Source organism: Pollicipes pollicipes, unplaced genomic scaffold (genome assembly GCF_011947565.3).
Source record: "Pollicipes pollicipes isolate AB1234 unplaced genomic scaffold, Ppol_2.1 Scaffold_3087;HRSCAF=3621_pilon_pilon_pilon, whole genome shotgun sequence".
Taxonomy (NCBI): domain Eukaryota; kingdom Metazoa; phylum Arthropoda; class Thecostraca; order Pollicipedomorpha; family Pollicipedidae; genus Pollicipes; species Pollicipes pollicipes.
This window is the reverse complement of record NW_023596225.1, coordinates 5472900-5498162: the sequence shown is the minus strand read 5'-3', so window position 1 is coordinate 5498162 and position 25263 is coordinate 5472900. Positions and strand designations below refer to the sequence as shown.

At 51.6% G+C, this 25263-nt stretch overlaps 1 protein-coding gene across 1 annotated transcript in view; it reads right to left on the bottom strand.

Annotated features, from left to right (window-relative positions):
- pasha (microprocessor complex subunit partner of drosha) overlaps positions 1–22148 on the bottom strand; it is a 25665-nt gene extending 3517 nt beyond the window's left edge. Inside the window, exons 1-14 of the mRNA XM_037211948.1 lie at positions 22106–22148; positions 17548–17646; positions 16569–16754; positions 15187–15303; positions 14707–14849; positions 9516–9958; positions 9169–9221; positions 8641–8767; positions 7737–7837; positions 7366–7503; positions 6363–6562; positions 5659–5759; positions 4982–5138; positions 4330–4524 (exon numbers count right to left, since the gene is read on the bottom strand). Coding sequence (XP_037067843.1) covers positions 4330–4524; positions 4982–5138; positions 5659–5759; positions 6363–6562; positions 7366–7503; positions 7737–7837; positions 8641–8767; positions 9169–9221; positions 9516–9958; positions 14707–14849; positions 15187–15303; positions 16569–16754; positions 17548–17646; positions 22106–22118 — 2073 coding nt within the window. The 5' untranslated portion in view covers positions 22119–22148. The remainder of the gene's footprint in view (positions 1–4329; positions 4525–4981; positions 5139–5658; positions 5760–6362; positions 6563–7365; positions 7504–7736; positions 7838–8640; positions 8768–9168; positions 9222–9515; positions 9959–14706; positions 14850–15186; positions 15304–16568; positions 16755–17547; positions 17647–22105) is intronic.
- Positions 22149–25263: the final 3115 nt, after the last annotated feature.

Genomic DNA, 25263 nt, shown 5'->3' with positions numbered 1-25263 from the left:
GGGGGGGGGGGGCCGGACAAGTAGACCAGCACGCTCGCTTAGACCCTCCCCAAGACAATCACCCCGCGCGCTAAGCGGGTCGCGGTGGTGGTCTCCTTGCCCGGGTGGTGGTGGGGAGGGGGGGGGGGGGGGGTGCCGGACAAGTAGACCAGCACGCCCGCTTAGACCCTCCCCAAGACAATCACCCCGCGCGCTAAGCGGGTCGCGGTGGTGGTCTCCTTGCCCGGGTGGTGGTGGGGAGGGGGGGGGGGGGGTGCCGGACAAGTAGACCAGCACGCCCGCTTAGACCCTCCCCAAGACAATCACCCCGCGCGCTAAGCGGGTCGCGGTGGTGGTCTCCGGGATGCGCCTGCTCAGGGTGGGCGACATCAATACCGCTCAGGGTGGGCGACATCAATACCGTATATCGACCATCGTGCCTGTTTCCCTTATAGCTCATCCATAAGTAAGCAAATCATTTACCTCTAATTTCATGAGGTTTCTCCGCCAAAACCACGGCTGAGACATTTCATTTTACATCATTCTCGCTACAAAGAAAAGGCAGGTCCAAAGTGTCAGTCATTACGGCATTCTGCCCCTTGGCGACTTCCAGCGGACAATGCCATTTAAACCTGCTTGCAATGTACACACAGATGAATTTTGATGGCTTGGAAACATACCAATTGAGCAATAGATGACGGTGTCATACTACAGGTTGTCTGTCCGTTAATGAGATCCTAGTTTCCTGGGCGTAGTTTTGCTAAATGAACTAGAATGGAGTGCTGCAAAGCAGTACAAAACGCTCCACCCCCCCCCAAAAAAAAACAATAACAACAACGGGCTTATCCATTCTTAAAGCTGGGGGAGGATAGAAACCCTAATTGGGGGGGGAGGGGCTGAAGCTCCAGTTGAGAGGGGGAAGGGAGCCCGCTCTAACTAAACAGGAAATTAAACCCTGCCTTGTTTGTAATATATATATATATATATATATATATATATATATATATATATATATGCGTGTTTCACACAAATGGCCGCTCACTCAACCTGAGCGAAATTTGATGCATCCTTCGAGCTTCCAGGCTTTTGACTTAGCCATTATCGTTTAGAACAAAGGTAGTTCGTGCAGCATCGTTCATATGTTCGTCAGTCTGTACATGTTTACGTTTCCAGACCTTATCTTATCGTAGGAAAAGTGTTAATAGCACAAGAAATACGCTTTGAGTTTCTGAGAATGAAAATTGTGCAATGCTATCTGGAAAACATCTTTTAGTGCGGAAAAGACAGATGAGGCATGTGCAATTCAAGTAAAACAAAATCGTATTATTACTCTGATACATATAAAATACACCCATAATGAAAGCACCTTAAAGACAATAACACATTGCCACAATCATATCCAAAGTACTTACCACCCACCGCCTAATAACTCAAGGGCTATGCAAGAACTTGTTTGACTGTTTAGGGTTGGAGACAGTCCGTTAATAAATACGCTTTGATAAGACAGTAGTAATAGCCTTGTTCCTCGAATAAAACCCACGAGAATGAAGATATAGATGGATTGATATTTCGGCAACATGCCTTTATCAAAGCAATAGCAGAAATGTGAATACTTCTGCTGTTGTTTTGATAAAGGCATGTTGCCCAAATATTAACTATATCTATATGCCCATCTATATCTCCATTCTCCTGGTTTTTCTCTGAGGAATAAGGCTATTGCTAATGCCTTATGTATGTGAATAATGCTCCTTGCTAATACACTGAACAATTTACGTAATAAATATGCTTTCCTCAATTTAAAGGTGTCTTCGGCGATTGCACATCTGAAGAACGTCAGTGTCGTCTGTCAGTTCTTGTCGTGTCAATGTCCTGTCATGTTCGTGTCGCACGTGCTCCAGAGGTGCCCCGTCAAGTGCAATGTAAGACGTCCTAAGTGTCGTGGTTGCGCCAATGCAGTGTATGGAACGAAGTTTGCAGCCTTCGATATTGCATTTGAAATGACTCACTACATGGGTGCATTTTAGTTTGTCGGTTTTGTCTGGGCTGCTTCTCATAATAACCAGTTTCTTGTCAGAAACAACCTATCCATTACAGCACAAACTGATACAAAACAGCACAACTCGTACGTACAAACGTTCACGATACAGAACGCAAAACCCGCTTTCACCGCTAAGCCAAATATTTGCATGCGATGTCTGTAAATATTTGCAGAACCGATTGGGTGCGTGAGGCGGGACAACGCGGACCCGCGTTCTGGAGACGCGCTTCGAACGGGTGGATGGTGTGTGTACGTGTGCAGTGAGGACCGGGCTTACTGTCCGTGTCAGCCACTCTCCCCACTCACCCGGACCTCCTGTGGCGTCACACCCATACCAGTCACCCTCCCCACTCACCCGGACCTCCTGTGGCGTCACACTCATACCAGCCACTCTCCCCACTCACCCGGACCTCCTGTGGCGTCACACCCATACCAGCCACTCTCCCCACTCACCCGGTCCTCCTGTGGCGTCACACCCATACCAGCCACTCTCCCCACTCACCCGGACCTCCTGTGGCGTCACACCCATACCAGTCACCCTCCCCACTCACCCGGTCCTCCTGTGGCGTCATACCTGTCCAGCCACTCTCCCCACTCACCCGGACCTCCTGTGGCGTCACACCCATACCAGTCACCATCCCCACTCACCCGGACCTCCTGTGGCGTCACACCCATACCAGCCACTCTCCCCACTCACCCGGACCTCCTGTGGCGTCACACCCATACCAGCCACTCTCCCCACTCACCCGGACCTCCTGTGGCGTCACACCCATACCAGTCACCCTCCCCACTCACCCGGACCTCCTGTGGCGTCACACCCATACCAGCCACTCTCCCCACTCACCCGGACCTCCTGTGGCGTCACACCCATACCAGCCACTCTCCCCACTCACCCGGACCTCCTGTGGCGTCACACCCATACCAGTCACCCTCCCCACTCACCCGGTCCTCCTGTGGCGTCACACCCATACCGGCCACTCTCCCCACTCACCCGGACCTCCTGTGGCGTCACACCCATACCAGCCACTCTCCCCACTCACCCGGACCTCCTGTGGCGTCACACCCATACCAGCCACTCTCCCCACTCACCCGGACCTCCTGTGGCGTCACACCCATACCAGCCACTCTCCCCACTCACCCGGACCTCCTGTGGCGTCACACCCATACCAGTCACCCTCCCCACTCACCCGGACCTCCTGTGGCGTCACACCCATACCAGCCACTCTCCCCACTCACCCGGACCTCCTGTGGCGTCACACTCATACCAGCCACTCTCCCCACTCACCCGGATCTCCTGTGGCGTCACACCCATACCAGTCACCCTCCCCACTCACCCGGACCTCCTGTGGCGTCACACCCATACCAGCCACTCTCCCCACTCACCCGGACCTCCTGTGGCGTCACACCCATACCAGCCACTCTCCCCACTCACCCGGACCTCCTGTGGCGTCACACCCATACCAGCCACTCTCCCCACTCACCCGGACCTCCTGTGGCGTCACACCCATACCAGCCACTCTCCCCACTCACCCGGACCTCCTGTGGCGTCACACCCATACCAGCCACTCTCCCCACTCACCCGGACCTCCCGTGGCGTCACACCCATACCAGCCACTCTCCCCACTCACCCGGACCTCCTGTGGCGTCACACCCATACCAGTCACCATCCCCACTCACCCGGACCTTCTGTGGCGTCACACCCATACCAGCCACTCTCCCCACTCACCCGGTCCTCCCGTGGCGTCACACCCATACCAGTCACCATCCCCACTCACCCGGACCTCCTGTGGCGTCACACCCATACCAGCCACTCTCCCCACTCGCCCGGACCTCCTGTGGCGTCACACCCATACCAGTCACCATCCCCACTCACCCGGACCTCCTGTGGCGTCACACCCATACCAGTCACCATCCCCACTCACCCGGACCTCCTGTGGCGTCACACCCATACCAGTCACCATCCCCACTCACCCGGACCTCCTGTGGCGTCACACCCATACCAGCCACTCTCCCCACTCACCCGGACCTCCTGTGGCGTCACACCCATACCAGCCACTCTCCCCACTCACCCGGACCTCCTGTGGCGTCACACCCATACCAGCCACTCTCCCCACTCACCCGGACCTCCTGTGGCGTCACACCCATACCAGCCACCCTCCCCACTCACCCGGACCTCCTGTGGCGTCACACCCATACCAGCCACCATCCCCACTCACCCGGTCCTTCCATGGTGTCGTACCTGTCCAGCCACCATCCCCACTCACCCGGTCCTTCCATGGTGTCGTACCCGTCCAGCCACCCTCCTCACTTACCCGGACCTCCTGCAACTTGCTCATCTCGGCACGCAACTTGTCGAGGATGGCGTAGTTGGGCGAGTTGACGGTGGCCTTGCTCTGCAGCAGCGTGATCTGCTGCTCCTCCTGCCGCTTCACCTTCAGCGACTTGCTCGAGTGATTGCCATACATCCGCAACAGCGAACCCCACGACGTCACGTGCGGGTGCAGTTGCTGGAGCGGGGTGAGGGAGGGGAACCGCGGTCACGGAGCGGCTCTTTTGGCTGTGGCCAGGGTCAACCCAGTTCGGCCCGGTCCATGGGGATGGGGCGCGTCGCGGAGCGAAAAAGGCTCAAGATGATGCAACAAAGCACATGCCGCATCCCGCATACCGCCCGAGAAAGCGACGACAAACCCCGGCACTCGCCGACCTCCTGTTGTTCACAAACCTCGACTCTTCGAGCGACCAAAAGTGTAAACTGTTAAAGTGAGAACAACATGGCAGACGAATCTCATTGCATGCCATTAAAACCCACGCTACTGTCTCACGAGCCCGTCCACACCCTCCAGGAAACGAGCCGTGATTTCCGAAACACGCCCCCCCCCTTTCCCCCCTCCCCCACACCGGGCTGCACACCGCAAATAACCACTATGCTTGACGCCGCGCCCCTAAAACACAATAACTACCTACCTGCAACAGGGACTGGGCCGCCAGGTGCTTGCCGTCTTTTTTGTTCTTGCAGGGCACGCGGGCCGTGTGCTTGCCGACGGTCATCTCGAACTCGTTGTGTTGGTGCTTGTTGGTGTGCAGCTTGCAGGCAACCTGGTTGCCGGTCAGGCCAAAGTTTCTGCGGAGGAACCAGACCACCCCCAGTCCGAGTCAGGTCACAGAGGAGAGGGCGGCACCATGGTGGGCACGCCGACTAAAAACATCCCGAGTCTGTACACCTTAGCCGTTGTATGGAACATTAAGGCGTGCTATTTACCAATATGGAGAAACGTTTCTTGAAAAATTGTAACAGAGAGGATGACTACTGCTCCAAATGATTTATGCCAAATATGAGTGAGAGCACACAGCTTGCCCACTTCGGGAACCGCCTCCACGATACAGCCACACCAGCATGCATTGAAACACCTAGGGCGTAGTTCAATGCAAGTCCTAGCAAATCGTTATGACAGTTCACATGGAACGGCTCACAAGCCATTAGGTATACATCTATACAACCACGTGGTACAGGAGAGGTTCTGTTCGAAGTCAAACGCGTTCTGCAGTTTTTACATATATCAACGGCGCCAGGCGCCCTTCATCGCAATGCTCGCACCCAAACACCGTCCACGCGCCGCCACCGTCCACCGTGGCCGACTCACCGCTGTAGGCAGATGAGCAAGATGGTGTACGGGGAGGGCTCAGCCGCCTTGCTGCAGAGGTCTGCCACCCGCGGGTCCACCAGACGGATCGAGTCGAAAAACTGCGCCGCACACAGGAGCAATGTACACACGCTGCCCACGACAACCATCAGCTATGCCTCGAGTTCCTCATATCAACAAGCAAAACTACACTACAAGTCCAGACCAAAAGCCATTAACCAATTGGAGTATCATGTTGTACGGCAGCGTGTCATGTAAAAAAGCGCCTCAAATGCGCTCCATATTTTGAGCAACGTTGATGGCGCGCCGAACCTTGCAACGACACCAGGTGCGTGAGACACGTCCCTTATGCAGGTGACTCAAATGTTCTCTATTTACCACGGCCTCCGCAATTAACTTTTTCATAAAAAGGGAACGCGATGCAAGCCGTCAAGACCCGTTTTGTGTGACGCCAGCGACGGCAAGGGCCGTGTTGGCGTTCAGTGGTCATGGTGAACCAGGATAGCAACGCCGGGCCTCCACGAGAGTTCGACGCTCCCACCTGTAGACCAATACGCCCCATTCGCATGAAGCAAGTCATCATCCCACACAACTCTGTAATCCTACCACCGAATAGAACACATACTTCCTCTGCCTCCGTTATAGTGAGAGCCGTTGGTCACCACACACTGGCCGTGTCGGTGCCCCAGCCCCCGGAGTCTTACAGAGAGGTCCATATCGGCTGGCTTGGTGCTGCCCTTGAGCGTCTTGTCGGCGTCGATCTCGTCCATCAGGTTGGGGATGAAGATCTGCAGGGTGGCCTTGGCCGCCTCCGACTTGGCCTGTTTCTTGCTGGGGCCGTAGCCGCTGCCGTATCGCACGCCCTGCACTGACACCGTGGCGCCGTACGGCGTGGCGGCGTTCTCTGCGGACCGCACGCAGACGTACAGTGGACCGCCCACGTCCGGCTGCAGGCCAGTCGTCCACACGACACGGTATACACTGGCATGACATTTCAGGGTTACGTGTTGTTAAACCGTGAGGTCGTATGCAAACATACCAGCACGTGGATCTCTTTGTTTTTGTGTCGTGCTGTCGTCCCAATGTCACATGCAGCTTACTTAAACCGATACAAACTGCATGCGCACAGATCCTGCGCGTCATTGGGGCTTTACGACGCACTCAGTCGCTAAGGCTATATGGCGTCGCCTGCCTCTCACCCTGGCAGGAAGGGCGGACACCGCGGGGAATCGAACCTAGTGCCCCTGGTTTCCAAACGCGCGGTGGTTAACACAGATACGTTAACCACTACACTACCGGCACCCCCGCGCACAGATCCTGAACACGTCATCTGTCGCTCAAGGGCCAAACTCTTGAGCATACGTCTGTCGCCGCAACCATCGTTCTTGCCTGCCTGTTTGGACACTATGTGACCCCTTGCAGTCGATGAGCCCCCCCCCCCCCTCCAAAAAAATGATCACCTTATCACCTGTCTGCTCGTCCCTCACAAATTCGTCACACTCCCATTTCGATGCATAAAAGCCGACAAAAATGCAGCTCTACATGCACAAAACCTCGCCTTCATGAGCATACCAGACAACACACACACAACATACACACTAGACAACCAGACAACATACACACACGACGTTGGCAGTAAAGACGTACAGATCATTCAGCCGACGTCACACACCAATCCACAGTACCCAACGCAGCGTGTTCACTGACCCAGTTCCGAGTAGCTGTAGACGGGTTGCTCACGCAGCACGTGCTGCAGATACTCGTGTAGGATGCAGACGTAGCTCTTGCCGCCTGGGTTGAGCACCCATTCGCGCGGCCGGGCAGCGGACGCGGCCGCCGAGTTCCCTGCCGACGAGCTGACGTCAAGCCGCTTCGCTAACACGGATTCGACCAGCCAGCGGAGTGCTCTCGACAGTAAAGAGCCGGGGGGGGGGGGGGGGGGGGCTTCAGTGATGACGTGATGCGGCGACATGTGGCAATACACATCCCCCAACACGCGAGACGAGAGCGCCTGAGACCGCACACGAGACCGCAGCACGTCCTGCCGCTGGCGACCACCGGCAACAGGCCCGACTCACTGCTCGGTTGTACGGGGAACGACAGCAACTTGGTCTTGCTGGACATCTGCGGCCTCTGCATGCGCTTCTTGCGCAGGTACTGTCGGCGCTCCCTCCACGTTCTGGCAGGGGCAGTGGACGGGTCAACGCCAGCAATGCGACGCGGGTTCGCAAATAGCATAAAACCAGGGCTTAGTGATGACGATACTGATTTGAGCTTCAGGACGCGCCGACTGCACCAGTCATATGGCGCCCAAACCGGTGCCCGGTGCCGGCGCTTCGGCACCTTCACGCCCATGCTTCACATACACAGGTGTCTATATTGTCTTAAAGAAGGGCGCATTTAACGTAGAATGCATTGACGCCCCAACGCAGTTTTAACTGACGACAGTATATGACGATATGCAGATCACATGATCACAACTCTATGATTGTCAAAAGGCTAGCTGCGGCAGAGCGCAGTTTATCGGAGTTGACAATGCTGCTGCCGAACCACCAAAGCCGGCGCTCGGACGGGAGCAAGAGAAAAACTCATTGACGAAAGCATTGGGTCCAAAACAAAGCACCGTACTGCGGTGGGGTGGGCTTACGTAGGTCCGCATGCCAGTACCGAGCATAACCGAGTACGAGATACACTGGTGCAAGTATGCATTGTATTCCACGACAAGCATTCCGAGCTGTTGAGACTCGAACTGACTCGCTGCTACGGGAAGAGTCGTGCACCACATACTAGTGTATGCAGACTGGTGACACAGACACCACAGACTAGTTGGTGGAACTGGGAGGTGATGGAAGTGAAAGGAACTACATGTGTTCCCATCAAAACGCTATAGTAAAAAACACGCGTACCTCAGTACCAGGGCGGTGGCTTAAGTGTGTCACCAAGATAATCATCCCCAGAAACACCACACCAGCTCATACTTACGTGAACTTCATTAGGCGGATTGTTTTGAATTGGAAACGCTTCAAGCAGTATTCGTTCACTTCGGTCGGGGTGAGAGAGGGGTCCTTGACCACCATCGACGTACCCTCCACGGGAACTGGACCCGCACCTGGCAAGTGACAGAAACGACTGGTGAGTATCGCCTCATGAATCCTAGCCCAAATGACGTCACAAAAGCTTCAGCAAAACGTCGATTCACGCTATTCTTGGCATATATTGACTCCACGTCTTCTGACCCCATATATATATATATATATATATATATATATATATATATATATATATATATATACGTATACAGACGTCAAGCCAACATCCTACACATCTGTCGCGTAAAACACAATAAGCTTACTGGCTTTGCAAAGTAAAAGCGAAGTTGACAGGACAAAACATACGGAGCACGGCAGAAATAGCAGTGATCGTGCGAGAATAGATATGCTTTATAACCGAACCAAGTTACGCGAGTTGAGCCACTAGGCTGCGGGCGGCCTCGGGAGCTCGCCATCTTACCCGTGCCATCGTCGGCGGCCTCCGACTGAGGTGCGCTGGCGCCGCCGGAGCCGGGGGTCTGCGGCTGGGCCGGGCCGTCGGCGGACCCTGCCTCCGACTGAGGTGCGCTGGCGCCGCCGGAGCCGGGGGTCTGCGGCTGGGCCGGGCCGTCGGCGGACCCTGCCTCCGACTGGGGTGCGCTGGCGCCGCCGGAGCCGGGGGTCTGCGGCTGGACCGGGCCGTCGGCGGACCCTGCCTCCGACTGAGGTGCGCTGGCGCCACCGGAACCGGGGGTCTGCGGCTGGGCCGGGCCGTCGGCGGACCCTGCCTCAGGCTCCGCGGTGTCGGACCTCGCCCCAGACCCCCACCCCGCCGCGCTGGGGCTCAGCCCCCGCCCGGTGTCCGAGACGGCCGTCAGCGCCCGGCTGTCGGCGGCTGGGGCGGCCAACTCGGCACCGGCCAGTGCCATCTGACTGCCACCGGCCGAGCGCTCAGCGTCATCCGCGGCTGGTGACAGCGGTGAGTCTTCAGAGTTTAAGACTCGACCGCCGGATGGACACACTTGGTCCCCAACTGCCGAAGCTGGACCAGCGGCCAGACGGGATGCCGCGGTGTCTGGCAGAGCACCACCGGCAGGGCACGAGTCTTCAGCGTCCGGCTGGGTCGGACGAGTGGCAGGGGTACCTGGCTGGGTACTGGTGACTGGACAGGAGGCCGGCGTGTCTAGTTCTGTCCCTTTCTCAGCCTCTTCTTTCTGTAGCTCCCGTAGGTATTGCAGACACGGTATTGAGTAGAGAGGAACGTCGTGCTTCTGCAACATCACATTATTTGCTGGGACCCATACATCCAAATGTGTATATAATTGTCGTCAAGACCCTACAAATCCCTACACCAGCCAACATACTTATGAAGCGCCGTCTCAACCGCAGATTTACCGACAGGTCTCTCCAACCGCCAATGCCTACCTCGTCTTTTGCGCCTCCGGTACATCTGGGCCTATCAATGCGGTAGCGTATGTCATCGGCTGCAGGGCATGGTGGATTGGCGACAACTGAATGCGGAACAGTGTGCTATTGATATATGATATATACAATAGCATAGGGACCAGTAACGCAGGCGGGGGGGTGGGGACCTCCGCCTCCGCCCTCCCCAGGCCCCCCCCCCCCGGAACGTGCGATCAAGGGCCCGATTTAAGGGCCCGAAATGTCGGCCGGAGGTCGCATTCAGGGGCCCCGGTCTGCAGGGCCGGGCACCCCCATGCCAGCCAGAGGGCTCTGCGCACCGATCAGGGGCCCCCGAGTCGATAAGGGTCTATATGTCGGCCAGACACCACTAGTAACGCCGAGTCGGCTCCGTTACAGCATGGAACTGAGGGCTAATTTCCCAAGAAGAGACCAAGTCGGAGCCAGCAATTTACATTGGTCGGAACTCGGGGCCTAAGCACCTGTCAGGGCTCCACAGCCACTAACGGGGTCCTGTGTTGGTAAGAGGCCCGAGTCGGAGCGGTGTTTGAGGGGCCCAAAGGGGGCCAAAGGGTCCATCGAGACCAAATATCAAGGTTCCGACAATGACATTGACACTGGGACATTGGAAGGCTGAAGGGTCCGAAGGGCTGGCTGTAGGTCACATTAAGGATCCCCGCCGATAGGGCCGTTATCCCAAAGGCCAGTAGGATGATCTCTTGCACCCATTGGGCCCCCTAAGACAGAGCGTTCCTCCACTGCGTCCAGAGATCACGAACAACGAACAATCAGCTCTGTGTTGGTCTGGGCTCTGGGGGCCCACTTCCTAAGCAGGGACATGGCCAGGCCCGCGATTTACATCGGTCGGATTCCCGTATCGTTCAGGGGCCCGCAGTGCCCAACGGGGCATTCTATGTCAACAAGGGGCCTCGAATCGGTCAGGGGAACATTTGCTTAACAGGGGCGGGGACGTGAGCCCGAATGGCAGAAGGCGTCTTGCGTTGGTCGGGGCCCCCTGAAAATTGAAGGAAACAAGCGAACTTATGATGAGTGCTCACGTTAAGGTAATGGAAGAGTCCTGTGCTAGTCAGGGCCCCCAGTACCGACCGGTGGGCCCTCCAACCATATTCCAGCATGGGACTGTTAAGCCCAACTGGAGTCACTGTGCTGATTATTTGACCATCTGCGGCGAGCAGGGATGTTGTGTTAATGACAGTTCATGCGTCGATCCGGGGTCAAATGGGCGGGTCAGAAGGCTTCCCGCGTCAGGGAGGGGATCAATGTGCTATGATGTATTCCTCTTAAGGCCTCCGGATCGGCCAGGGGATGCCGCCCCGTGTCGCAAGAATGGCGGTCCGAAAACACCAGAGGTGGGACAGAATGGCCCTTCAGCCTTGACCGGGAAAAATAATGTGCTCCATGGTGCTGGACTCGAGGACCCCCCCCCCCCCCTTTCCCGGAAAGAATCAAACCGTCTACACCAAGGAAAGAAATAAGGGCCCTAAGGGGTCCACAATCCACTGATCATACCATCTACTGCTTCATGTCCATAATAGAAAATAAACGATAGACAAACAAAGGAGTCTTATTAGTGTTGAATGGAATAATAGGTCGAAAGGGCTTTAAAAATGCGCAAGGCCATCCTATGTTTGCTTGAGAACGCTCATTCTTTTTCAGAATTAACTAGTGAAACATAACACCGAAAGGTTTGAGCCTGCGCGCTGGATACCAATAGTCTAGCCTGCGTTAACCACTGCGCGCACGAGAAACCAGCAAAATAGCATAATAATGTTTCTGAATGTCTTTCGAAATAAATTCGTATAACTCAACGATTAGACTAGGCCACTTTTCTTTTACAACTTTGAGGTTTTCCTCTGGACGGAATAACATTTACAGCAACACGAAAAATAGAGGTTCTTCCTTTAGTCTCCCCGATCCACCACCAGATTCCAGCACCCCTTCTCAGTGCTGTAAAGGCCAATTCGTTATTAGCATCAATCTAATAATTGCACCGGTAAAATATACGCCCGAAACATCTCTTAATATACGGTGTTATGCCCTACAGCGTTCAAAGCTGCTTTTTCGAGTGCTTCACCACTTTGGTCCATCTGTTGGCCATGGCCTGTTTACCGCGAGGCCGAAACACTGCGCGGCCTACGGAGAATGCAACGCTTGGTGTCGAGATATTTGCTGCTAAGATATGCGAGCACGCACGCTCAGAACTACGTCCCATAATTTGTGTCACTAATCGATTCAGGCCGAATGTCGAACATCCCCAGACAAACGTGGCTTGACCATGTTAATACAACTTGCTGACCTATTTATATCGTCAATCTACGTTTGCGGCATCCTCATTTTCTCTGTACAACCCATATCGAAATTCTGACTCAAAGAGGCCCATTTCCCAGAAAGAATTAAGTGGTTCACAGTCCGCTCATTATGGCATCTACTGTTTCATGCCCGTAATCGAAAATTAACGAGTAAAAACGAAAACAAGTTTCTGAGTTTGATCGGTTAACAACGAGTCAACTGAACCATTGTAAAATGAAGAGCTGGCGATTCATTTCATGCAGTCGTTTAACACGCGATTGTTTCAGTTTACTGGCTATGAACATCAGGCAGAATTTATTTCGCGGTAGCATCTCGCTTCTTTTTCAGTTATAGAAGGTAAAAATGCATTATATATATATATATATATATATATATATATCGCGTGCGTGCGTGCGTGCGTGCGTGCGCGCTCGCGTGTGTGTGTGTGTGTGTGTGTGTGTGTGTGTGTGCGTGCGTGCGTGCGTGCGTGCGTGCGTGCGTGCGTGCGTGCGTGCGTGCGTGCGTGCGTGCGTGCGTGCGTGCGTGCGTGCGTGCGTGCGTGCGTGCGTGCGTGCGTGTGTGTGTGTGTGTGTGTGTGTGTGTGTGTGTGTACTTATTTGAATCTTAAAATCCGCAAGCGCCTCTCACATACTACAATATACTATCCTGTGTTGTGGTCAGCGAGCTGACATCTGGTGGTACAAGCCACAGCCTCTATAGCTGTCATTGAAATAAGACACGTGATGCATGCTTTGTGATCAGCTCGACGAGACGGATCAGTCGATGGGAAAATCATCTCGTGAAGACGGATACATATAGAGAGAACACACATGTCAATGCGTAACGTTTCAGCAAACAAGAAACAACATGGGGCCATACCGAACGCCTTCAAGCTTTGGTCTGGTTGTATGGATTAGAGCCCTTTCGACCAGAAATGATCACTTAATGACTATGGGACGAAGGAAAATGATTCACGCTGGGGAAGGCGTACATGAGCTTGGGGTCAGCTGCCGGGCTTAAACCCGCGCATGTGAGCTGAGTATCCGGTCAAGGTTCCCCTTCCCACGGGGCTCTCGGCCCACTCGTGGCTAACACATACAGCCTACCCCGGACAAGCGGGGTGTCGCGACGTTGCAGGATGAAGCAAGGTAGAGGATAACAGGTTCGGATGTTTCAAGCTTTGAATCTGATACGCATATTTCACTCACCGAAACCGGAACAAACATAGTCCCACGCATCATCATATGCGTATGTGAGACTACTTAAAATAGCGTCATAACCGAGTATGTAAATACGAGCAAACATATTAGAATCACGGTTAAACATGCCAGAACACCATGAAAAGGGGCTAAAACACGAGCGCATAACGACATTTAGCTTAGCGAACAACTCCAGCACCATCACTGCCATCTCTCGGCGACTTGAAATGCTACGCGCCAGTGCTAGGGTGTCAATTTCGCACAGCTGGGTGGGCAGCACCTCTGTTTCATACAAACGTTCCATGACACAATGCAGCAATTTCGTATTGAGGAGGATATTCACTAAATAGTGACTGCATTGTCTAGAGCAGTCCTTTCTATTTAAAGGAACGCCATGTTATAAGTGATGAAGATACACTAAGTACGTTAGTTATAAGTGATCCAATTTCATCACATGTCATGCTTGCTTCAATACCATCGAATGTGAAACATTCCCTTCGACAACGAAAACACTTCCTACCCTCTCTTCCAGTGAAAACATGTTGTTGGCAGCAGCTTACGGCCTATGAGGCCTGTCACGCTTCAGGCAAGGGCTGTAAAGCCTGTGGATCTGTGGTGAGGCAGTCATTTGTAAGAAAAAGAAAAGAACGGAAAATGAGATCATAACCATCTCTTACATGTCAGTTTTCAACTAACATCAGTGCAATTTGAATGGCACACACAGGTGCAAGGGTTAGAGACAAGGAATCAGCTATAATTGCTCTTCGTGCTCGTGAGGATCTACTGGATTCCGTTCTGATTGAATAAGTTCCATGATCTGCTGAGATCACAAGCAAGATAACGCTGTGGCATAAAATACGACGAATCCGTGGCTGGAAGTCTACGTAAAAAGAGGTACTAGACAAGTGCTGACACACTCAAAAGGAAATATTAACATCATCGAAAATGATCTGCCATTGCTATCATTGCAAAAGTACACCAACCAACGGGGTGCACTTTCTACGTGTGGAACACTTGGATCATGAGCGTCAGTTTGGACCATGAGCGGCGCCACCGTTGCATGGTGAGGTGCGTGCGGCGCCACCTACCCTGACGGAGCCGGGCCCGAGGAAGTAAGGCCGCGTGATGGTGACGACGCGCGACTGGCGGTGCAGGTAGACGGGCAGGCCGCTCATGTGCGTCACCTGCACCCAGCCCTCAGGCAGCGGCTCCACCGGGTTGCGACCGCGCTCTGCACCACAGACAGACAGACAGTCGACACATCGCTCAGTCACCCAGTTGGCCGAGTATTAACGACTCGCATTGCATTATGAGTTTATATAGTTGATATCCGGTAAAAGCTCGATGTCTAGACCACACGTGTCACATGATCGTTTCTTTCTGCGTAGAAGGAAATATTGATAGAAAGAAGATTGTGTGCTCCAAAAGAAGCACACGATCATAACAAATGGAACATCACAGTGGCATGCAGCATCAGCCGGGTCTTAAACTTAACACTCACTGGTGGCGGGCCAGCCAGGGCCACTGGACCGGCCCCAGGTCATACACCTGTGGCAGTGAGCCCTTACCGATGAGCACCACCTTGTCTCTCTCCTCGTAGCCCGCCTCTTCGGCTTCCCCGGTTTCCTCGCTTTCTTCTCCGCGCACTCGCAGGCGCCGCGTGCCCTTGAATTTGGCGGGCAGGTCTGGTGGCGGGACATCGTCAGGTCATGTCTAGCGGTAGCCAGGCGCCTCAGAGATTAGAATACCCACAACACCAACACGCGTCAGGTGTCAGTGTCATGCTTTCGACGGTTCCATCTTCCACGACCAAGCGAGCATGCTGCTAGCCACACTGGACGCAGTGTGGGCGAACGACACTAAAAACCTCGCGCTGTTCAAGCGGGACGACTGTAAGGCGGAGTTTAAACTTAACTAATACGTGTGTATGTTGTTTTATTTTGTAAGTATCGTCCCTACTTCACCCCTCTCTTCCCTTGCAATTCCTTCCAACTTTGTATAGCAGGCGGGTCGCGGTATGGAAGATAGAAAGGAAGCGACGGGTCAGCAGGCCGGGCTGGGCGCCCGAGCGCACAGGCCGCGCCGGAAGGGCAGCAGCGAGCCCGGGTGAAAACAAAATCACCAGGAGAGACGCCCTGTCAGGAAGGCAGGATGAAGCCCAGTATAACTGGGTCTCGGAGAAGACGGCATAAGATTTCAGGCAGGAAATACTTGCGTGAGGACAGGCCCTCCTCAGGGGCAAGGACGCTACCTGAGCGACACTAAGGATGAGAGCCATCCTGTATTGGCGGAAAGGACGTTTGGCTACACGCCTTCACGCCTCATCCGAATGGACCCGAACACCTAGTGTAAAAGAGGCTGCCGTGTCGAGGTAAGGAGGAATTGACATTGCAAACGTGTGCTCAAAGTTCCTAAAACCCCAATATTAGCAGTATATCATCAGGCAGTGGTATTCCACTCCGACCCTGGCTGCCACCGAAGAGGACAAGTAGGGCAAAACTGTGGGGCCAATATTGAGAAGGTATGAAGATATGTGAAGGATGACTGCGTCATAAATGACCATGAGAATGGGAAGGAATGCATGGAACAGGATGCCACAGCTTAATTTGTGAGGACCAGTGGGATACATGACAGCTTTGCATGGGGGTGGGATAGACGAATAATGATTAGCTAAATCATGATCACATTAGTCAGCTAATGTTGAAACAGAAGACAGACTGGGGAAGGTGGCAGGCGAGATACGCGACAGGGTGTATGGTAACCAAAGTCGTGTCAGGCGGGTAGTGAGACTAGCACTCCGCCGTAACATATGCAGAATGTTAAGAACCACGTCATACAACACGCTTCCATGTGAGCGGGCTCTAAACCCCGAATCACGCCCACTACGCTTGTGAGGTCGTGGCACCAGTGAGCCCAGCCGGGCATCGGATGAATACCACGGGGTCCTTACCGGCGTCCAGCATGGCCATGAGCTCGTCCTCATCCATGTCGGAGTCGGAGTCGGCTCCGTCGTCCCCGTCGTCATCGCTGCGGGCCTCGTCCAGCACGTGGTACTCTCCGGCCGACAGCCCGGGTGCGCGGAACCGCTCTTGGAACGGGTTAGAGATGGGCAGCGGCGTGGCCGGCTCTTCTTCGCCTGCCGCACGGGGAGGTGAATACTAGAGGTCGCCACGTGTATGCCACTGACACGTGGAATTTGACACATGATGCTTCTATGGATAGGAATGATCATCATTTCAAAATCAGCTTTTTCCCAAAATGTAGCCCGGTCTTGTTACGCATCGCAATAACGAAGACCTTGCACAGCTGTTTCGCGCGTTGGGATGGAATTTGGACCACTAAGTGCAACTGAAATTACGGCGTTCAACACAGGTTAAATTCCTCCAGCTGCTGGGAAATTCCGCAGGGCCAAGGCCTAGCTCAGATGCACTGTCTGGAGGACCAGGATCCAAATACAAGCACGATCTCAAGAGCAAGCCATGACACCAGGAGATCAGCAATTAAACCATATAGTTACACCACCTTGCTTCAAAACAAACGTATAATTGTTGTTTAGTTTGCGCAGTTCGCATCATATCACCATGACTGATATTGATAAATCATCTAGAGGAGACTCTGCATCTTGCAATCAACCCCAGCAAGATCAGATGTGCTATAACCATCTTGACGCAGAGGTTGGCAGGACGACCAGACGAGGCGAGGCGAGGCGAGAAGAGACCAGATGAGGCGAGGTGAGGCGAGACGAGACGAAATGAGGCGAGACGAGATGGGGCGGGATAAGATGAGGCGAGACGAGGCGAGACGAGACAAGGCGAGGCGAGGCGAGTAACAGAAAGACAGGCAGATAAACGGATCGAAAGAAAGGCGGATAAACGCATCGCGTGATCCTGCCGGCGGGGTGACCGGGACAGGCCAGCGCGATTCCGTACCGCTCACGCCATTTGTGGTCGGCGCCTCACGTCGGCCCATCTTAGCTGGTGCCACCTCCTCGGATTCGTCCTCGCTGAGTGGTCGCTTCTCCGACATCTCTACCGGGCCCCGGCACACGGCGTCAGCACAAACACTCGAAATATGGACATTATGCTATTACACCCCCGGCTTGGGGTTCACTGCCTATTGTTCCATCCCTTGCTCAAAACCAGCCAATCAGCATCGAACCGGGCGGCGGTCAACCCAGCATCAAAGCGCCTCAGGCTTGACAAATGGGCCGGGCAGGTCAGACGTCTTGGTTGGGTGTCAAAGGGCAGCAAAACTAATTCGGTGCGAAGGCCACCGGAGAGTCAGGACTCTGATAACATGCATTTATATGTACATCCCGGACACCCTTCTGGATGAATTTTGGAACGCTGATGAGACGACTCGGCGAATAGCCCCAAATACGGGAGATTGCCAGGTCCCACGTGTGTAGCGCAAACCACGCAGATTCGTCCGCGAACACGGGGCGGCGTCTTCTCCTCCCGCTAAGTGGAGGCCGGCTGTCCAGGCGCGCCAGAGAATGCCCGTCGCAAAATACCAAGCGGCCACGGCCAGTGGTTCCACACTGTCCAGTCTCAGTGTGTCCGCCACTGGCCGGACGCGGTCGGCATTTTCACATTCTCGCCGACGGAGGCGGACAGAAGGGTGGGGGCGGGGCGGGCGGTCGAAGGTGGCCGGCCGACGCCACAGATGGAGAGCGGGCGCGGCAGACGTACGCCCGCCCTCGGCTGTGGAGCGGCCTGAGTCGCAGTCCGGTCGGCAGACGACGCGACGCCCCTCCTCCGGCGAGGGAGGAGGCGTCCACACGCCCTTGGAAGGCGTCTGAAGCGCGGCCGGACGCGGGCTTTGGAAGGTTTGCAAGTCGGAGACTCGAAAGGTCTCGAACGCCGGCTGATGACAAAATAGAATAGTACGCTTCGAGAAAATATGAATAATGGATTACGCGGCTCTTCCCCTCCATACACTGACTGCTAGGTGACGGACAGACTGAGCTTATCTGAATTATCAGCATCACTAGACTGAGCAGTGAGCTCAACCTAAAACGTTTGCAGGACATATTGACAAGTCAGCAGTTCCTGCAAGGAAGTGCTGACAACGAAAATAACACTTTGTCAACGGACGAAAAATGGACAACAAAATATGGACCAGTTGCTAAGAAACATAAAAAATGATGAGCTCCATGCTCATGCTCCAGCTTTTCTACATAATTCATGGCTGACAAGAAGTGAATATCTGGTGTAAATTTAAGATGTTTGTCGGGTCACACCTAAATTGGTACTTCTACTGGCACTTTGGTGAGCATCCATTTTAAAACAGGCTAGCAAAAACAAATTTAGAACATGTCATACTGATTCCAAGAATCACACACAATTACATTCTAAGTGACCCACTAATTGACACACATTTTTCAGGGAGGCACTTTCTACCCATCTCATGCACAGTTAGTCATTGAGTTTATAGGGCACACCTACTGCATGGTCTACTCCAACCAGCTTCCATTTTTAAGCAACCATGACAATTTCTTTGAGTATGGACACACAAGGTGTAGTTTTGAATGACTCAGAACATTCCCTGGCTGTACACTGGCAGAGTTTGTTGCAAACAAACACATTCATTCAGACTGTTTGGGACATGCCTTGTTTACTGTCAAAGTCAAGACAATACAAGTTTGAAGCCAATGTGTCTCAAGAATTAGAACTGTTCAAGGATCGAGAAATAGTGAATTGCCTAACAGACAGGCTAGGAAAGCAAGGGGGCCACAAACCCATGTGTAATAGTGCTGCAATGTCTATGCAAATGGGACCTGCTACACCACATGGAGAGTAGTCCTAAACCCATAATGAAAGTGCCCCAAGTCCAAGCAGAGTAGTGTAGAGCTGTAAACTTGGTTTTTCTAATTCTTGGTAAACCTGTAAACCAAACTTAGGCAAACAGACATAAAGCTTAAATACAAATGGGCCAGAGACTTTTTATGAATGTTCTACATTTGGAGCAATTAAGGCAAGCATCAGATATGCTATCCACAGGCAAAAATGTCCAAGTGCTATTCTACCTCATGGTATATACATCTTTTTGCCTTTGGATGGCAGAGGTATGATACAAGCTCAGTTCTAGCTATTGATATACTTTTAAGCAAAACACTCTTCTAGACAACACAGTTTTTCCATGATGTAAATATGCTCCTTGATATGCCATTGTTTGATTGGATAATCATGCCTTGCATGACATTGAAAGCCAGTTGACAGACCTTCCATCCAAAAATAATGCTCACAAACACAAGATATGAATGACTCAACAATTACGTGTTCTTGGCATTGACTGTCACATGGCCAATGAAGTGACAGGATTTAAGTAATGCTATTGTGGCATCATAGATCTGGGGGTGGCTCAGAGTACTCTGCATGACAAGTCTGCACACCTTTGTGGGCATGTAGCTCAAAAACTAGAGTGGTTTATATCTTAAGGACAGGGCTGTGAACTGCACCAAATGGCCTTCAAGATGGTTATTCCAGTTCAAAACCCCATAGAAATGTGGAAAACTCACCCTAAAGGGGAGTGTTCTGCACACAGAAACACACAATACACCTATACAAATGTGGAGCATTTGATTCCAAAACAGGCAAGAGATTCTCTTCAGGGGAGTGTTCCACACATAAACACAAACAAAACACCCATACAAATGTAGAGCATTTGATTCCAAAACAATCAAAAGACTGGCATGCATGGAACATATGAATTCACTCAAGTCGATGAACCTACATCATTTATGTGGTAACCACCAATGAGGTATTAACAGCAACACCAATCTCCTCACTGTTGCTGACTGTTAGTGTAATATTTCTTAAAACTTTGTACATAATCAAATACACATATTTCACCATTACAGAGCCTCTTGGATCAATGCTGGTTTAAGGATAAGCTATTATGTATGGAAAATGCTGGGATTTGGAAGTTTTCTGAGGTGGCTGTAGCTGCTTTCAGAATACATTTGTATTTTATTCACAGTCTTTTGAGATCCCACATTCATGTTCAGATTTTGTCAAAGGGTCATCACTGATCTTGAATCTTTCTGGAACATTGTGAAATTGACCTTTGCATCTGGAATGTTTTTCCTAATATCATTAGCGGGTCCTTTGGGATCTACTAGGTTTCATTTTCTGCAGGTACACCTCTGCAGTAAAACTCATTTTCTCTCCTAAAAAAATACTGCATACCAGCACATCTCAGCAGGATTTTCTTCACATGATGACCTAATATTTTTTTTCTGTTCTATCTGATATTGTTAATGGGTCCTTCAAGATTCAGAATGTTTTTGAGGGGGGGGGGTCCAGGCACACCATTGCAGTAAAATCAATTTTGTGCCGCAAAAACATACCAACAGATCTCAACATGAATTTTTCCACCTGATGACCCACAAATAATCAGTCTTTCAATTCCCCATGAAGGCAAACTGGTCCTGGTTCTTCATCTTGATGAGCAGTGTGCTTTAGCCAGTTCTACAACAGTTGAACAGGAGGAGCCAAAATCCCAATTTAGCTTTATTTGCAAAATGTGCATGGTGGGTACTAAACACTATGCATGTCAACACTTGGTCTGAGTTTGATATACCTGCATGATGGTGTAAAAGAATGTGGTGCAGCCTGCACAGGTCAGGCAGTGAGCTGAGTGTTATGCAATGCCTGCTGACATTGTTTACAAATTGCATGATAAAATGTTATTGCCTTTCAGCAGTTAAAAGAAAAAATAATCCACAAGGATTTAGCCTATATCAATAGATTTCCTTCACTGATTTATCCTCCAACAATTAATTCCTTTACAAATCTGTATAATTTTGCAAAACAATAGAGAGATCAAAACTAAAAATATTGCATTGGGTAGGCCTTGCTGCCATATCAAGTTGGGATCCCAGAGCAGATGTAACCACTTCTTCCACATACTTAATCAGCAGGATGCTGATCTTGGCCTGATGCTTAATCAGCACAGGCCAAGTACTGCTATATCAAAATGACTGCATCTATCCATGCTTTCCATTTCCTATCTTAAAAAAATACTTGTGGTGTTCTACAGTCATGTGTCCTGCTCATCACAAGGTGGTGCACACACCAAAGTACTGCATAATAATCATATAATAAGGCTAACAAATATGGACCCATTAGATGAACTACATACAGAGTTGCAAAGGTGCAGGTGTTACCACACTAAATCAAAACAATTCCTGGTCCAATACAACCCCAAAGCAATTGCTCACTTTCAATGCATATAAGTGCAAAGTAATGAAGATCAGCATTTCAAAACCTGACTGACCTTCCTGCATATCAGTCACAATTCACAACCTAACCCACCATGAAGGACCTCAGAATTGTCTCAGAATCTTTGAGGTTCAAAGGCTCTATTTCTACTTGCAGATGACATAGACTGTTTCTAGGGCCGATCAGATGCCAACAGTTGTCAGTCATTCACCAATGCTGGGATTTTCATACTACCAGTTCGTGCAATTAACAAACCATTTACCTGTCTGCGTCATATAACAACGACAAACCGCCTCCCCACTCGCACTCCCGCTCCCAAGGTTGTGTGAAAGCAATGCTGTGCACAGGGTTTGTCATAAGTTGGGTCTTCTCCCGCTCTGTACAGTGTAGTGACGTCATTGGTAAGGAGATTGCAATGCGATGTGGCCGTGAGCTATAGCCACGGAACAACGCGGATATCGGTCTTTGGAACTTTGCGACGCACTCAGCTAATGAAGCTATATGGCGTCGCCTACCTCTCACCCTGGCAGGAAGGGCGGGCACCGCCGAGAATCGAACCCCACACCCTTGGTGCAGTGGTTAATGCAGACGCGTTAACCATTTTTAATCACGATAGCGTAGTGGTTAGTGCAGACGTATTAACCACTATACTATCGACACCCTAACCAGTAAATCGCAAATATTCAACAGTTAATGAAGAAACTGCTAGCGGAGGTGCACATGGCCAGCGAGCCGATTACGTCAAATTGCATGACAAGTATGGTATTTTTTATGTATTTGGTCCAAACCCTTCGAATGGATGGATTTCTGGGATCAGCGCTCACGCTAAGCAGTGCTTGTTGTGTAAGGCCTGACCCCCACCATCCGATCGCGCAATTCCAGGCAACGGCAGAATTTAGTGGCGAAAGCTCAACGTGCCGCATTGCTCGGCACAATCCTTCCTGCCCTCTGACGTCAACTGACCTTTAGCGCGACCGCTGCCACCGGCCGTAGGTCATACCTGCCAAGGGCAAATAGCGAGCGCCCTAAAGCGACTCGAACCCACCCTGCCATGGGTGGATGGATCGGAATGCAGGCGCTCTAGCCAACTGAGCCAACGGGACGGGCAACTTATTATCATCATAATATATAAGTATATATCACGCAGCAGATTGCTCTCGCACTGCCGGCTTCGATCAGCTGCCGGATCTGTTCCGGCGCTCCAGTGCTCAGTCCCGTCGTCTTCGCTTCAGGTGGAGACTGAGAGCGGCTTTAGTGCACGCGTCTCCTTTAACGCGCGCCCGGGTGGCCAGCTAGATACCCTTCGCTCGGGTCGGAGAGGGTCAATTTGACCCCACCCGCTGAGATCTTGGGAATTAAGAGAGCTAAAGGCACTAAATTCACAGAGTGTGTTGACTTGTACGTGAACTCACTTAGGTCAAAGTTTGAGGTTCCTAAGTCTTAACCTCCGGGTCAAATAAGGTGAAATAAAGTCAACTCCCAGGCTGGTCTCTTAAGCGCCCCCAGAACCTAGATAGCTGTTTCTAAGCAAAAGTCGACATGCTCAGTTAGGGTCAGCGACCTTTTTCACCTTTTAAAGGTCATGGTGACCAAAATCATACAAGACTACTCTGAGTTTTGCATTTGAATAACCGAAAAAGATTACGCTAGGCAGTATGTTTCTAAAAACAAAATGTTGACCTGGATCCTTTTAGGTCAATGGCTTATTCTGACCTCTAAGAAGTCCATGGAAGATGTATACTGCAGTTCCTGGCATCAACAAATTCTAAATGAGCTCCAGAAACTATCTCATACTGCAAGCCCTAGAAAGAAAACAGGTTAGTTTTGACTTTGGTCTGACCTTTGTACCTGACTTTAGACCAACGTTATTTGCTCATTCAATTTTTGTGTTGGCTAAGAAAGCATCTCAGATATGTATGGGTTCGTCTAGCACTCCGTTGTTACATCAGCTTGAGCGATTCCCTAGAAATTGACTTCGATGAAACCATGGCCTGACTTTGACCTACCGTCCTTGCCTTAGGTCAGCGACCTTACCGGGTACATCTAAGTTTTTAATGCCCAACGATCCGCTATTGAATTGTCTACAGCTGTGAAAAAATTTGGCGCGACTGTGTCACGCCGTTCGGAAACCATTCTGGAAAAACCTCTGGGGCGTCAATTTGACCCCCACCCGAGCGCGTGTTAAGTGCTGGTCGTCTTACCTCCGAAAGGCCGAACCATTTCGGGAACATACAGTTAGCGATTTCTTCTGACCGTCTCCGTGCCGCTTGAGACCAGGGTCTCTTCGTCTGCGCATGTGCACACCGAGACCTCCGACAGCTCCATGTCGTGACTGAGGATTCACCGCGTACGATTCAGTTCAGTTCAAGTTCTGCACATCAGCGTAGGAAAGCTCATCGATAGCCTCCAAAGTCTATGTGGGCCGTCCATGCCCGGCCCGCGCGCCGCGCCACTCGGCCGTTCCCTATCGCATGTCATTGCCCGGTGAGTTCTCACCCGTGACCGCGGGGGTCAAGGTCGCCGACCCGACTGGTATGCTTATTACATCGTTGTTGCGCGCCTGAGGTGCGCGTATATTTCCGTTCAATGGCTTTACGTTACATTGTGTACGTCAATTTAATTTCAAGTAAGCCAGTTTTTCGTGAGCATAAAAAAGTGATCACTGATCAGCCTGCAAGGAAAATTGGCTTAAGTGCGTGAGGTTGCGCAGTATTAGCTGGTATTGTTCCCTACGGTACTCGGCGAAGCGTTTCCCGTGCGGCCTAGAAGGGTGATTTAATCCCGAATCGTCGAACTTCCTACAGTAGTACAATGGTGCATAAAAAAACAAACAGAATAGCCGGACGCCTCCGAATGAAAGTTTAACTTTCCCCTAATAATGCCCCGAAAACTCAAGGGACGTCTATAAAAACATACCACTGTTTCCATTATTGGCGTCATGCATTTATTTGAGTTTAACTATGTGACTGCTTTCCAGCTCACAGTGGATATCTTTTAAGAAAAATAGTGAAGGGGCAGTTAACAGACATCGCCTTTCACAGAAACAGTTGACTGCAGTGCATAAAATGCTTGCAAACAGAACTCAAAGACCCGTTGTTGCGCTGTTGTTACACCAATCGTAGTAGCGGGAGCCTAACTTCGGTATAAAGCTGCAGTTATCTTGACATCATTTGTGATATGACGAAACGCGTGGGATAGGTTCGCCCTCCAGAAAAAGTGTCCATAAATGACTTGTCAAAATGAGCCATTTGACCGTTGGCTTGATAGTGCCAGCCTGGTCATAGGGTGGCCGACCGTCGTGTAGTCGCATGCCATGGTTAAGGCTCATTCGTTCTATTTGATAAGGGACCCAGGCAAAATGGATTCATTGAACATGCATTACAATAGTCGGATGGTGGGTTTGAAACGCTAGCAATCAAT